The 15852-nt window shown below is 41.3% G+C and overlaps 1 protein-coding gene across 1 annotated transcript in view; it reads right to left on the reverse strand.

The window, feature by feature from the left end:
• Positions 1-3518: 3518 nt before the first annotated feature.
• Positions 3519-15852, reverse strand: part of STIL (STIL centriolar assembly protein) — a 66040-nt gene continuing 53706 nt past the window's right edge. Inside the window, exons 16-17 of the mRNA XM_017872067.1 lie at positions 13919-14169; positions 3519-5331 (exon numbers count right to left, since the gene is read on the reverse strand). Coding sequence (XP_017727556.1) covers positions 4545-5331; positions 13919-14169 — 1038 coding nt within the window. The 3' untranslated portion in view covers positions 3519-4544. The remainder of the gene's footprint in view (positions 5332-13918; positions 14170-15852) is intronic.

Consider the following 15852-nt stretch of genomic DNA (forward strand, 5'->3'; position numbering starts at 1 on the left):
GCTTTTCGTCACACTCTCATAACTCTTGTGACTATTTCCTAGGTGTATCTGTTTTCCGTGGAATCTTTACAGCTGGTAAAGGTAAAGATTACCTTTACCTTTTCCGTGGAATCTTTACAGCTGGTAAAGATTTAAACAGTATCCTTGCTGTTACTGTTTAAAATGTCTACATTTTAAAGGATACTGTCTAAAATGTCTACATCCACTTCTGTGGGGCTTAGCACAGGGCAGGATAAGGCAGAGGACAAAAGTGGAGCATGGAGTAGTTACTGATTTAAACTAATCGGCAAGGGGATTAGAGGTTGAGTGAGGAGACTTTTGGCGAAGTGGGGTAAGAGTGGTTGCCAACTGGCCAGGACTCGCACTAACGGGTTTGTTTCCCAGAAGTTAGGTAATATAAATTCCATCATTTTCCTATGCCATTTGAAGTAACATCCATGTTATATTATAAACAGTATGCTGCAGGACTGGAGGAAAGAAATTCAGAGATATGTCACTTGAGAGGCAAGTATCTCCAAAGTTTTTTTTTTTTTCTTTTTTGAGACAGTCTAACTCTGTTGCCCAGGCTGGAGTGCAGTGGTGCAATCTCGACTCACTGCAATCTCTGCCTCCCAGGTTCTAGTGATTCTCCTGCCTCAGCCTCCCAAGTAGCTGGGACTATAGGAGTGCGGCACCACACCCAGCTAATTTTTGTATTTTTAGTAGAGGCGGGGTTTCACCATGTTGGCCAGGCAGGTCTCGAACTCCTGACCTTGGGTGATCCACCCACCTTGGCCTCCCAAAGTGTTGGTATTACAGGCATGAGCCACCGTGCCCGGCCTAAAATTTTAATATCCAATTTTCGCAGTACTAATGCTTTCTCTAAAGATGCCTAAAAGTTATCATAGCAACTAATTTACCAAATAACTTGTGCTAGGCCATTTTTGCATTGCTCTAAAGAAACATCTGAGACTGGGTAATTTATAAAGAAAGGAGGTTTGGAGTGGTGGGGAGGGGGGTAGGCACCATACACTTTTTAAGTTTTTAAACGACTAGATCTCACCTGAACTCACTATCTTGAAAATAACACCAAACCACGAGGGACCCGCCCCTGTGACCCAAACACCTCCCACCAGGCCCCACCTCCAGCATTAGGGATTACAATTCAACATGAGATTTGGGTGGGAACAAACATCCAAACTCTATCAACCTTCTCATAGTAGAACACCTTCTAGAGTAGGCTTCAGTAATGGTTCCTCTTCTCTTGGCACATGTTTTGTAGAAAGAGACATTGTTTTGTTGAATTAATCTGCAGTCTAAATTCAGGCTCCAAAACTCCTCAGACATTTTAATTAGATGTGGCCTTGGCCAGGTGCGGTGGCTCACACCTGTAATCCCAGCACTTTGGGAGGTCAAGGTGGGTGGATCACCTGAGGTCAGGGGTTCAAGACTGGCCTGGCCAACACAGTGAAACCGTGTCTCTACTAAAAATACAAAAATTAGCTGGGCGTGGTGCCACACCCCTGTAGTCACAGCTACTCAGGAGGCTGAGGCAGGAGAATCACTTGAACCCGGGAGGTGGAGGTCGCAGTGAGCTGAGATCGTGCCACTGCATTCCAGCCAGGGTGAAAAAGTAAGACTCTGTCTCAAAAGAAAATTAGATATGGCCTTAAATTAGATGTGGTAATAAGTGATCAAATTAGACTTTGCCTAAAAAGCTTAGGCTCCATTTTTACTATTAAGATAGCTTCTTGTTTGGTATAAACATTACGGGACTCCCAGTGATAAAGGTACTTGATGAGGCTGTCAGTTAATTCACTTTCTCTGTTTCTTCAATAGTGTGCAACATAAATTGTACCTACATTCATTGAGTGAAACTGAGGGCTAAACAGAAGACACTTGAAGTGGCATTGACAATTCCATTATGTAAACTTACTCCAATAAAACATGTAAGTGAATTTTTATGCTATTTATTAAAATAAAGCCCCAAACAGTGTGCATGGAAACACAGGGCAAGACATTGCCATTTACATGTCTTAATTTTAATCACCATTGCCATTTACATGTCTTAATTTTAACTTGAAAGAGCAATGATGTAGGGAAAGATGCACTAACTGGTCCGTGGCTCCAGTGGGGAACAGTAGGGAGCCACCATGTTGCTACACTTGGGCTTGCTACTATAAAGCGATATCAGATTGTCTTGGAAAACCACAGCTGGGTTGAAAATGGATCCAATGTCCATATATTTCCAGTTTACATATCAACTTTGATATGAAACAACGACATCTCAATTTAACTTCATCAGAAAAGCTTTATCTTTCAAGTCAATGAAGACTCTTTCATTTATATTCAAATATAACAATTTAAGACCTTTTAAAAAAGGTTGCGGGGGATGTGCCAGGAAAGAACTGATACACTCAACGACTTGGATGTATCTTAGGACATCATGCCAAGTGAAAACAGCCAATTTCAAAAAGGTACACACACTGTATGATTCCTTTTATATAAAAGATTCTCAAAATGCCAACATTCTAGTGGTGGAGAACAGATCACTGGCTGTTGGAGGTTAGGGTTGGAGAGACCGTGTTTTAAAAGCCTAGCACTAGGGAGTTTGTGGTGATGGAATAGTTCTGTATGCTGACTATGGTAGTAGTTATGTTTCTATAAGACAAAATTTCAGCCAGGCGCAGTGGCTCACGCCTATAACCAGCACTTTGGGAGGCTGAGGTGGGCGGATCATGAGGTCAGGAGTTAGAGACCAGTCTGGCCAACATGGTGAAACCCTGTCTCTACTAGAAATACAAAAATTAACCAGGTGTTGTGGCATGCACCTGTAGTCCCAGCTACTCGGGAGGCTGAGGCAGGAGAATCACTAGAATCCGGGAAGCGGAGGTTACAGTGAGCCAAGATCGCACCACTGCACTCCAGCCTGGGTGATAGAGCAAGACTCCGTCTCAAAAAAAAGGTAAAAGTTCATGGCCGGGAGCGGTGGTTCATGCCTGTAATCCCAGAATTTTGGGCGGCAGAGGCGGGCGGATTACTCGAGGTCCGGAGTTTGAGACCAGCCTGGCCAACAAGGTGAAACCCCGTCTCTACTAAAACTACAAAAATTAGCCAGGCGTGGTGGTGTATGCCTGTAATCCAAGCTACTCGGGAGGCTGAGGCAGAAGAATCACTTGAACCCAGGAGACAGAGGCTGCCCGGAGCCAAGATCACGCCACTGTACTCCATCCTGGGCAACAGAGCAAGACTCCATCTTGAAGAAAAAAAAAAAGGTAAAATTTCATACAGCTATATACCAAAAAGTAAATAAATGAGTGCGTGTAAACACTTGTGAAACCTGAGAGGTCTGTGGTTCAGTTATTAGCATTATAGCCAATGTCAATTGCTTGCTTTTGTTCATTTACTATGCTTATGCACGATATTATCACTGGAGGACACTGGAAGAAGGGTATATGGGAACTCTGTATTATTTTGTAATTTGGGGCAGGTTAAGAGTTTTTTAAAAGTGGGGAATAAACTATAAGAGAACAAAGGAAAATAGTCAAGCTAGTCATTTTATTAAGTTCTATTAAAAAATATTAAGACATTTGAAAAACTCAGAAAGTTTATAAAACATACTCATACTCAATAATTTTCTTATTCTTTGATAGCCAGCGTGACATGTTGAAGATGTTACACTAAAACCAACCCACCACACTGCAAAAAGTTGTATCTCCAGAGTTTACTAAACATGCATCCTAATTAAGAGGAAATACACTCTTGTATAAAAGAGTGTGTTATTTTATTATTTTCAAAATAACTTTTCCCTTAAACTCAGAAAGGGCTGATTTTGCTAATTTACCCAACACCATGATAACTTATGTTCTTTTAGTGATATGGGATAAATGCAGAGATGAAACATGTTAGAACTTCTTAAAATGTATAGTATAGCTGGGCACAGTAGCTCATGCCTGTAATCCCAGCACTCTGGGAGGCCAAGGCGGGTAGATCACCTGAGGTCGGGAGTTTGAGACCAGCCTGACCAACATGGAGAAAATCTGTCTCTACTAAAAATACAAAATTAGCCAGGTGTTGTGGCACATGCCTATAATCCCAGCTACTTGGGAGGCTGAGGCAGGAAAATCACTTGAACCTAGGAGGCAGAGGTTGCAGTGAGCTGAGATCGTGCCACTGCACTCCAACCTGGGCTGCAAGAGCAAAACTCCATCTCAAAAAAAAAAAAAAAAAAAAAGTAAAAAAAGTACAGTATAAAAGAGCAGTTGAGACTCAGAGCTGGATAGTATCTGTCTACTTAAATTTGTAGGAATAACTGATCTCAGGGTTTGTTTTTCTTAAAGGTTTCAGTGATGTTGAACAGCTCTATTTGAACAATGAGAACTTAGTCCTATCACCAGTCAGCCATCTCACAGAAAAAGTCACTCTTCCCAGTTGGCTGCTACCAAGAAACAGACTGACTCCAGAATGATCAGGAAATCCCAAAACTACCACAGGGCTCTCTGGCTTCCCTAAGTATCTTCAGCAGACACCCTGTCCCTGTATTAAAAGGGCAGAGAGTTAAAAGGTTAAAATAATTTTGGTAACTGTCTGAGACGTTTTACATCTAAGAAGGTGCCTACTGAATTCATGCTATTCATCTGCTTTAGAGTTTCAGAAGGTTGCAGACTTTCAGGAAAAATTGCAATGTCCCTTTCATTTTCTTTCTCAAGATGTTGAGTGAACTCTGCTTTCCCGGTTCGAAGGTTCACTGCAGGACTTGGTTTAAGGTTCTTTAATAAGAAAGCTGGCTTTTCAGTCAACTGCTGTTTTGCTTTTGTCTGCAAAACTTTATTTGTAATATTTTTTAACACTGGCGTATCTGCGTTGGTGCCCACAGATTCACAGTCAGAACAATTAATTATTTCATGGTCATTCTTAGAAGGCTCTTTCTGACCACCAAGCTGTTCAGGTATGGACGTATGGTTCTGATTCAATAAATGTTCACTCTTGCTATCTGCATTGTCGGGAGGCTCCTCTTCATCTTCACTATTGTCACTGCTTTGTAGGAGTCCGTATCTCTTCATATATTTTTTGGTTGCAAATGACATGTTGTTTGGTGAAATTAAACTAAGCCCTACTGTGCTTCTGTCTGTATTAATATGGAGAAGGCTGAATGGGTCACAATTATTTTGGTTTGATCGAGTGACAGACAGTTGTGAGAGCTGATTTTCACTTAAATATTTCAGAGCTATAGCATTTGCCTCCATGCTCAAATCCACACCATTGGGGCTTACGCCACTCATGCCAACATTAGCAAATGACATGTAGTTTAATCCAGAGATCACTGCTTCTGGGCTGATGCATGCCAACACACTGAAAGACACAAAGCAATAAGCCATCATTTACCATATTCTAAGTAATACCTAGTTCTCAATGTGTTCCATTCTATACAAGCAACAAAAGATCTTCAGCTTTAAGTTCATGGTCCTTTTATCTAAGTACTCAGACATCTAAGTCTTGATGATCCAGATACACAAAGGATAGATATGGGCTGGGTACAGTGGCCCAAGCCTGTAATCCCAGCAGACTGGGACACTGAGGTGGGAGGATTGCTTAAAGCCAGGAATTCAAGATCAGCCTAGGCAATATAGCCAGATCTTGTCTCTACAAAAAAATTTAAAAATTGGCCAGGCATGGTGGTGCACATTTATAGTCCCAACTACTCAAGAATCTGGAGGATCATGTGAGCTCAAGAGTTCAAAGTTACAGTGAGCCATGATCATGCCACTGTACTCCAACCTGGGCAACTGAACAAGACTCTCTTAAAAAATAAAAAATAAATAAAAAATTAAAAAAGGGATAAAATAATAGCCTAGAAGGTAATCCATGATTTACAGGTTGAAAGTGGAATACAAATTAATTTTCCTAAATCTGTATATCAGTCATGGTTTTAACAACAAATACAAGGCCCCAAATGTAAAAGTCATTCAACATAGTTATGAGTCATTTAATTTATGACTATTAACCCAAATAGCACAAGAGATCAGCTAATGTTTAATGTAAAGTAAAACATAAAAATAAAATCAAACACAAAACACATTTGATTATATAACAGTACAAGCTTTGGTAAGTAGCTCAGAAAATTAAATTGTTCATAGTTGAGGAGATTCCATTTGCAATGAATAAAAAACATCAACCAGTCTCTGGATATGGGCTTATACACACACACACACACACACACACACACACACACAAATACTTTTTTCATTAGTCATAATCTTCAACTTACTTTGATTAGTGTTAAGTCAACTGACTTACCTTTTCCTTAGTATCACATATATAAAAAATAGCTGCTAATTTTTTTTTTTTGAGACAGGGTCTTGCTCTATTGCCCAGTCTGGAGTGCAGTGGCAACTGCATGTCATTTGCTAATGCTGGCACAATTACAGACTCAGGCTGGTCTCAAACTCCTAAGGTCAAGCGAGCCTCCCTCCTCGAACTCCCAAAAGTGATGGGATTACAGGCGTGAGCCACTGCACCCAGCCTGCTAATTATTGAGTCCTTATATATGCCAGGTACTCTGCTAAATGCTTTACATGCATTATTCATATACATTCCTCACAGTAACCTTTCTCAGGGAGGTATTCCCTATCAAATATTTCTATCTTATTCTCCATTTCAACACTTTACATTCCCTTTCCACTACTTTTTTGTTTTCTTTTTGGCACTTATCACGGTCTATACATTGAATACACATATCTACATATTCAATCAATGCTTGATTCTTATTTACTGTCTAGCACCCTCATGAAAGCCAATGAGGGCAGAGTTTTGTCTGCTCGCCCGGCCCCCACTGCAGTATCTTTGATGCCTGGAACACATAGTAGGCACTCAGTAAGTACTTGTTGAATGAATAAAAGAAGTAGGTACTATTGTTATATTTATTCTCAGTTGAGAAAGCTGAGGAATAGAGATTTGAGCTAATTTTCTCAAGCTATATAGTACATAGCAAGCTGAGATAAACCATGACTGCCTTACTCTCTGGGGCTCTGTAACCACTGTTTTACTGTACTATATTCAGCAACTTGGATTTTTTCCATCAGAGTCCTTTGTGCACTATTTGTTGTGGTGAACATTATATTCTAGTCAAATACGCTATGGCTTTCTACATCATCCCATGAAGAAATTCAGCTGTTTTATATGTGCTAGCCACTGCTTGCATTCACAGACCCACAAAAATCAAACAACCATTATATATTTTCATTCTTATAAGCACCTGAAATTTGCAAAAAAACTGTTTCCAACCATTAATAATCCCTGAAACCAGGCTGGGCATGGTGGCTTACGCCTGTAATCCCAGCACTTTGGGAGGCCGAGGTGGGCAGATCACCTGAGGTCAGGAGTTCGAGACTAGCTTGGCCAACATGGCGAAACCCCATCTCTCCCAAAAATACAAAAAAATTAGCCGGGCGTGGTGGCGGGCGCTGTAATCCCAGCTACTCTGTAGCCTGAGACAGGAGAATTGGTTGAAACCAGGAGGTGGAGGCTGCAGTGAGCCGAGATTGCGCCACTGCACTCCAGCCTAGGCGACAGAGTGAGACTCTGTCTCAAAAAAAAAAAAAAAGTTCCCTGAAACCAGTGATGCCATCACCAAACAATGGAACAGTGTGCTCAATAATGCTGGTCTTTATAACCTTGAAATTATTCCTTAACCTTCTTGGCATTTAATGCTTTGAAGACTATTTTAATAAGATTAAAGAGATACTACTAATTTATCCAGACATTATTCTTTTATTCATAGTAACAATACTTTTGGAAGTCTTTTTCTACTTTGCCTATTTCCTCAGTCTATAGATAATATTAATGTAAATAATTTGATAAAAGCAAAGAGAACTTCTAATTCAAAATGTTAAATATTTAAAGAAAGCAGGTCTAATTAGGGTGTTTTTTTTTTTAATCAATTAATTTTTTTTTTTGAGACAAGGTCTCACTCTGCCACTAAGGCTGGAGTGCAGTGTCGTAATAATGGCTCACTGTGGCATCGACCTCCCAGACTCAAGTGACCCTCCTACTAAAGCCTCCCAAGTAGCTGGGACTACAGGTGCATACCACCATGCCCAGCTAATCAAAAATTTTTCTTTTTGTAAAGATGGGGTCTCACTATGTTGTTCAGGCTGGTCTTGAACTCCTGAGCTCCAATGATCCTCCCATCTTGGCCTCCCAAAGTGCTGGGATTACAGGCGTGAGCCACCATGCCCAGCCTCTAATTTTAACTAGAGCTTCTTTTATGGAACGGTTAAAAGATCCATAAAGTAATTAATATCATTTTAGAAGGCTATTCAAGTTTCGATGCCTGACACAAGCTAGCCAATTTCAATTTGGAGGGTGGGGCAGGGGCAATGAGATATCATTACTTTAATAGCAAAACAAATAAAGACAGACACAGTGGTATGCACACCTGTAGTCCTAGCTTCTCAGGAGCCTGAGGCAGGAGGATTGCTTGAGCCCAGGAGTTCAAGGGGCCAGCCTAGGCAAAATAGAGACCACATCGCTAAAAAAACAAATCAATAATGCTCAGAACCAAAGCATATAAACACTAGGGTAATTAAGACGAAAAGCAAAAAGGAATCCGCTCCACTAATCAAATCCTAAAAGCCTGAGCACAAATATATGCCTATGTTAAAATCTCATTAGATGTGCAGCCACAAGGAATGATGAAAGTCCATGAATAAATCTGAGTAAGAGAGCCACATGCCAACAATTTATGGGAAGCTCTAAAATTATTCCAACTCAGATGAAAACCAAGACCGCCATCTCTACAAATAAAAATAAGCCGGGTGTGCTCCTGCACACCTGTAGTCCCAGTTACTCAGGAAGCTAAGGTGGGAGGATCACTTGAGCCCAAGAGATTGAGGCTGCAGTGAGCCATGATTGTGCCACTGCACTCCAGCCTGGGCAATAGAGCGAGACCCTGTCTCTCAAAAAAAAAAAAAAAAAAAAAAAATCAACTTTGATTCATGATCCTATTTGAATCCAGATTAGTTATCTACTACTTATCCTAAACAGAGTTTTTCAACTACTAAGCAGATAGCCAGGAAGCAAGGTTAAGAAGCAACTAGAGAGACTGCTTGAGACAGGTTTTGAATTCAAAAAGTCACTCCAGTTGGGAACCTATGTGTAGTGGTTGCTTCTAGACCTCAAACCCACAATCTCTATTTCCTGCACAATTTCTAGGTTTGTCTGGCACCCTCTTTCCCTGCCTTCCTGCCTGTAGACTCTCTTAATCTCTGCGGCATTCTATTAACAGGAAAATAGAAAGCAGGTCTTCTTTCCCCTGCCTTAGCCACTCTTCTGGTGGAATGATGTGCTCCTGGAGTCCAGAATTGGAACATGAAATGAGTTTTCACATAGATACAATGATGAAAGATGTCTGGTTTACAGAGCTAGAGGAACAGTATGGATTATAAGAATTAGTTTCCTAGCATATTTAACCTATAATTTGTAACAGTTTCTATAGAAAAATGTGTCTTAAATTCTAAACAACTGCCTTATAAACTTTTAGTATACCAGTTATATTATACCTACACACGTTAAAAAGATAACAATATAAGGTCTTAAATACTGACAGTAAATACTACAAAGACACTAAAAATGAACCTTCACTGTAAGCTTCAGTGATGACCTGAGTAGGAGGAATGTCGTTCGTTCAGCAAATGACTCACTGAAGGCCCACTAAGTTAGTGGTAGAGGCAATGAGGATTTAGAACTATGCAAAATCTTCGCCGGATGTGGTGGCTCATACCTGTAATCCCAGCACTTTGGGAGGCCGAGGCTGGCAGATCACAAGGTCAGGAGTTTGAGACCAGCCTGGCCAATATTGTGAAATCCCGTCTGTACTAAAAATACAAAAATTAGCCGGGCATGGTGGTGTGCACCTGTAGTCCCAGCTACTCGGGAGGAAGGCTAAGGCAGAAGAATTGCTTGAGCCCGGGAGGCAGAGGTTGCAGTGAGCCAAGATCATGCCACTGCACTCCAGCCTGGGTGACAGAGTGAGACTCTGTCTCAAAAAAAAAAAAAAAAAAAAAACAAACTTGCTGAAAATGCTGTCACAAGTACATACTACAACTTACTGAGAACAAGGTAATTTTAAGAGTACAAAACATCGGCCAGGCGCAGTGGCTCACACACGTAATCCCAGCACTTTTGGAGGCCGAGGCAGGCAGATCATCTGAGGCTGGGAGTTCAAGACCAGCCTGACCAACATGGAGAAACCCTGCCTTGACTAAAAGTACAAAATTAGCTGGGCATGGTGGCACAGGCCTGTAATCCCAACTACTCAGGAAGGCTGATGCAGAAGAATCGCTTGAACCCGGGAGGCAAAGGTTGTGGTGAGCCGAGATCACGCCACTGCACTCCAGCCTGGGCATTACAAAAGAAAACTCCATCTCAAAAAAAAAAAAGAGTACAAAACATCAATACACTCTGAGAGGTCCAAAGAGGTGACATCTGAGTTCAGCTTTGAAGGATAAGAAGGATTTTGGCAAGGAGAAAGGTAAAAAAGAGCATCTCAGATAAAAGTAACATCAAGGAATCTTGCAAGTGCCAATGGCAAGTAGGCTGGAACTTGGTAGAGAGTGGTAGGACATTATACTCAAAAACTAAGTTTAAGTCAAACTGAAACTGAAACAATGCGAATTAATCAGGTAGGCCTCAGATAGGCTGGGAGGACATTCCAGACGTAAGCCTAAGATAACTGGGAAACAAAATTTGACTCTTATGTTGGAGAAACTATTGCAGTACAGTTTCATATTTAATCAAAATGACATAGAGATGATGGCACATGCCTCTGGTCCCAGCTACTCAAAAAGCTGAGGCAGGAGGATTGGCTTGAGCCCAGGAGTTTGAGGTTACCTAAGTTATGACTGTACCATTGCATTCCAGCCTGGGTGACAGGCCTGGGTGACAGAGCAAGATCCTATTTTTAAAAACTAAAAAAAAAAATTAAATATACAGAAATTGCATCAATAATAAAATATAACTTTTAAAACTTTAAGGTATTTTTGGTCTTAATTAGTACAGATCTTTAAAAGGGACCATTTTGATGTAATTATAACACAGTATGAAAATACTCTTAAAGTTAGCTACCTTTCCTATGTGATTCCATGGCATTCTCTATCCTTCCATTTCACAGCAGGTATAAAAGATATTAACTATCTGTGTCTTCCCCACTGAACTGTAAACTCTATGAGAACAAAGATGTCTTTCTTTACCAGGTTATCTTGTGTATTATGATATCTCTTATAAGCTGGCTCACAGTAGAAACTCAGTATGTATTTGTTGAAGTTAATGTATTGGTGAAATGGTAGCTGGCATACATGTATACATGTAGCTGGTAATAATACTTACTCTTTCAGAAAGCAACTTAGCAACGGCTTTAAAATTTTTGTATCATTTTACCTTAGTCTTTCCATTTCCAAGATTCTATTCAAAAACTGAAAAGCAATATTTGCAAAAGATCATCATAGCAACATTTAAAATAGTAAGAAACTGCAACTAAAGTGATAAGTTTGTTCTCAGTTCTGACAAGAGGGGAAGGGTTAGGATATATAGCCTCTATCTTACAACATGGATAAAAAACTCCAAAAATGCTAGCCTCACTCTTCTACACTATTGGCAGGAATATAAACTGGTACAACTATTTGGTGAGCAATGGTAGTAGTATCTACTAAGACTTTGAATGCACATACTCTTTGATCCTGCCTATTCAGGAATTTATCCTACAAAGATACTTGTACCTGTAGAATGATGTTCACTTAGGATTGTTTGAAATAACAAATAAGAGATTTGGCTTAAAGGTCCATTAATAGAGCACTGGGATTCAATATATTCTAGTACAAGGGTAGAAAAGAATATTATGCAGCTGCTTAAATACATGAGAAAGAACTGTATATCCCTATAAGGAAAGGTATCCAAGATATTATAATATCATGTTTAAAACAAAAACAAAAACAAAAAAACAGACCAGGTGCAGTGGCTCACGGCTGTAATCCTAGCACTTTGGGAGGCCAAGGTGGGAAGATTGCTTGAGTCTAGGAGTTTGTTTGAGACCAGACTGGGCAAAACAGCAAGACCCCATCTCTGCAAAAAATAAAAAATTAGCCAAGTACTGGTGCATGCCTGTAGTGCCAGCTACTCAAAAGGCTGAGATAGGAGGATCACTTGAGTCCAGGAGGTTGAGGCTGAAGTGAGCTGTGATCACGCCACTGCACTCCAGTCTGGGTGACACAGCAAGACTGTCTCAAAATTAAAACAACAAAAAAATCAAATCACAAAGTTTATCACATACACATATACGTGAACATGCATGGAACATTTCTTTTTTTTTTCTTTTTTTTTTTTTGAGACGGAGTCTCACTTTGTCACCCAGGCTAGAGTGCAGTGGCTGGATCTCAGCTCACTGCAAGCTCTGCCTCCCGGGTTTATGCCATTCTCCTGCCTCAGCCTCCCGAGTAGCTGGGACTACAGGCGCCCGCCACCTCGCCCGACTAGTTTTTTGTATTTTTTAGTAGAGACAGGGTTTCACCGGATTAGCCAGGATGGTCTCGATCTCCTGACCTCGTGATCCACCCGTCTTGGCCTCCCAAAGTGCTGGGATTACAGGCGTGAGCCTCCGCACCCGACCACATGGAACATTTCTACAATACAAAAGAAATGGTTAAGAGAAGTAACTTTTTAAAAATTTTTGTGAGACAGTCTTGTTCTGTCGCCCAGGCTGGAGTGCAGTGGCGCAGTCTCGACTCACTGCAAGCTCCGCCTCCCGGGTTCATGCCATTCTCCTGCCTCAGCCTCCCAAGTAGCTGGGACTACAGGTGCCTGCCACCCAGCTCGGCTATGTGTTTTTAGTAGAGACAGGGTTTCACTGTGTTAGCCAGGATGGTCTCGATCTCCTGACCTCGTGATCTGCCCACTTCAGCCTCCCAAAGTGCTGGGGATTACAGGTGTGAGCCACTGAGTCTGGCCTTTTTTATTTTTATTTTTTTTGAGACTGAGTCTTGCTCTGTCGTCCAGACTAGAGTACAGTGGCGCGATCTCGGCTCACTGCAACCTCCACCTCCCGGGTTCAGGCGATTCTCCTGCCTCAGTCTCCTGAGTAGCTGGGACCACAGGCTCCTGCCACCGCACCCAGCTAATTTTTGTATTTTTAGTAGAGACAGGGTTTCACCATCTTGGCCAGGCTGGTCTCAAACTCCTGACCTCGTGATCCACCAGCCTGGCCTAAGAAAAGTAACTTTGAAATAGTCAGGTAGGAATGTGGGGAGTTGTGGCTTTTGCATGTTATCTTACACTCTCTTCTGTATTGTTTGTTTTTTAAAACCATCAATTTTATTACTTTTAAATTAGAAAACAAAAAATAATTAACAGAAAATATGCTAGCCTTAATAATATAATCTCCAGACTTTATTTTTTTTTTAATAAGTTATGTGCTGAGGTCATCTTTGGTAGAAAGGAATCTGAACAGAAGGACATGACCAATTGGGCACATTTCTAGAAAAAAGAAATGGTTTTGCTTTTTAGATGGCACGATTGTATAACTGTACATCCAGTAGCTGGCACAAACCTTATCACCTCCAGAAAGACTTTTCAGATGCTACCAAGCGAAATTCCTTTCTCTTTCCTCAAGACTCCTAAAGTATTTTGTTGGCCTATCCAGCCAGGAGTCATCCCATAATATCTCTCAAATTACTTATGTATGTAACCCTCTCTCCCACGAAAATGAAGAATCTCTTATTCATCATGCATATGGTAGGCCCTGAATAAATGGTGAATCAACTGAATTGAGGCACAAACATAACTTTTCTGATGAGATTGCCACAATACATCTAGCCAATGATGGGCAAAAATTATAACTTTTTAAAAAATAAAATTTATTCTCCCTTTAAAACAAAATTGTAAAAGTTACCTGGTGTGATCCACGTTATGTGCATTTTTCTTCACTTTAGTGGGAGAATCAATTTTTACTCCAAGGCTTCTTAGTTGCTTAAGAGTTGCATTAAGAACACAATCTTTGTCCACCAGTCTTGAATGATGCGTGTTTTTCTTTGTATGGTAAACATTTTGGGTTCTGGTGCATTCATGACTGATAATTACCGCTTTGGTAGATGGCTGCTCAGTTTCCTTGGAGGAACTACTCAACAGGTGGTTTACTTGACCCTGACAAAAAGAAAAAGAAATTTTTTTTGAAAAATCACTATTAACAATGTTAGGGCTGGGTGTGGTAGTTCACGCCTATAATCCCAGCACTTTGGGAAGCCGAGGCAGGAGGATCAATTGAGCCCAGGAGTTCAAGACCCTGGGCAACACAGCGAGATCCTGTCTCTACAAAAAAACTAAAAATTAGCTGGGCATGCTGGCACACGCTTGTAGTTCCAGCTACTAAGGAGGTTGAAGTAGGAGGACCACTTGAGTCACAAGGCTAAGGCTGCAGTTAGCCGTGATTGTGCCACTATATGCTGCGTGACAAAGTGAGACTCTGTCTCTAAAAAAATAAAAATAAAAAAAAGTTAAAAAACAATTTTGGCCGGGCGCGGTGGCTCAAGCCTGTAATCCCAGCACTTTGGGAGGCCGAGGCGGGTGGATCACGAGGTCAGGAGATCAAGACCATCCTGGCTAACATGGTGAAACCCCGTCTCTACTAAAATACAAAAAACTAGCCGGGCGAGGTGGCGGGTGCCTGTAGCCCCAGCTAGTCGGAGGCTGAGGCAGGAGAATGGCGTGAACCCGGGAGGCGGAGCTTGCAGTGAGCCGAGATCGCGCCACTGCACTCCAGCCTGGGCAACACAGCAAGACTCCGTCTCCAAAAAAAAAAAAAGACAATTTTACAATAAGACCTTAATGATACAATAAGGCCAGGGAAAATCAGTATCTTGTCAAATTCCACAAAGTATCAAGTAAGCAGGTATTATGGTATTATTTGCAGGTATTATGGAGTTTTTATAGAAGCACATCCTAATGAACAATTTCATCAGACCCTAGAAAAAACAGAATGTTTGTTCAGACTTCATTCACTCAAAAACCAACATAGGCTGGGCACGGTGGCTCACACCTATAATCCCAGCCCTTTGGGAGGCCAAGGTGGGCAGATCACTTTAGGTCAGTAGTTCAAGACCAGCCTAGCCAACACGGTGAAACTCTGTCTCTAACAAAAATACAAAAATTAGCCAGGTGTGGTGGCACGTGCCTGTGGTCCCAGCTATTCGGGAGGCTGAGGCATGGGAATCACTTGAACCCAGAAGGCCCAGGTTGCAGAGAGCTGAGATGGCGCCACTGTACTCCAGCCTGGGTGACAGACTGAGACTCTGTCTAAAAAAAATAAAATAAAATAGAAAATAAATAAATAAAAACAAAAACCAACATATTTAAAAATCATTTGAGTACAGGCGCATGGCTCAAACCTGTAATCCCAGCACTTTGGGAGGCCAAGGTGGGCCAGGAATTCAAGACCAGCCTGGCCAACATAGTGAAACCCTGTCTCTGCTTAAAAATACAAAAATTAGCCGGGTGTGGTGGCGTGCACCTGTGGTCCCAGCCTCTTGAAAGGCCGAGGCAAGAGAATCACTTGAACCTGGGAGGGAGAAGCTGCAGTGAGCTGAGATCATGTCATTGCACTCCAGCCTGGGCAACAGAGTGAGACTCTGTCTCAAAAAAAAAAAAAAAAAAAAGAAAAGCCAGATGTGGTAGCAGGTGCCTGTTAGTCCCAGCTACCTGGAAGGCATGAGAATCGCTTGAACCCAGGAGGCAGAGGTTACAGTGAGCTGAGATCATGTCACTGCACTCCAGCCTGGGCGACACAGCAATACCCTATCTCAAAAAAATAAATAAATAAAATTAAAGTAT

The sequence above is a fragment of the Rhinopithecus bieti genome, unplaced genomic scaffold (assembly GCF_001698545.2).
Source record: "Rhinopithecus bieti isolate Rb0 unplaced genomic scaffold, ASM169854v2 scaffold_6776, whole genome shotgun sequence".
In the NCBI taxonomy this organism is placed as follows: Eukaryota; Metazoa; Chordata; class Mammalia; order Primates; family Cercopithecidae; genus Rhinopithecus; species Rhinopithecus bieti.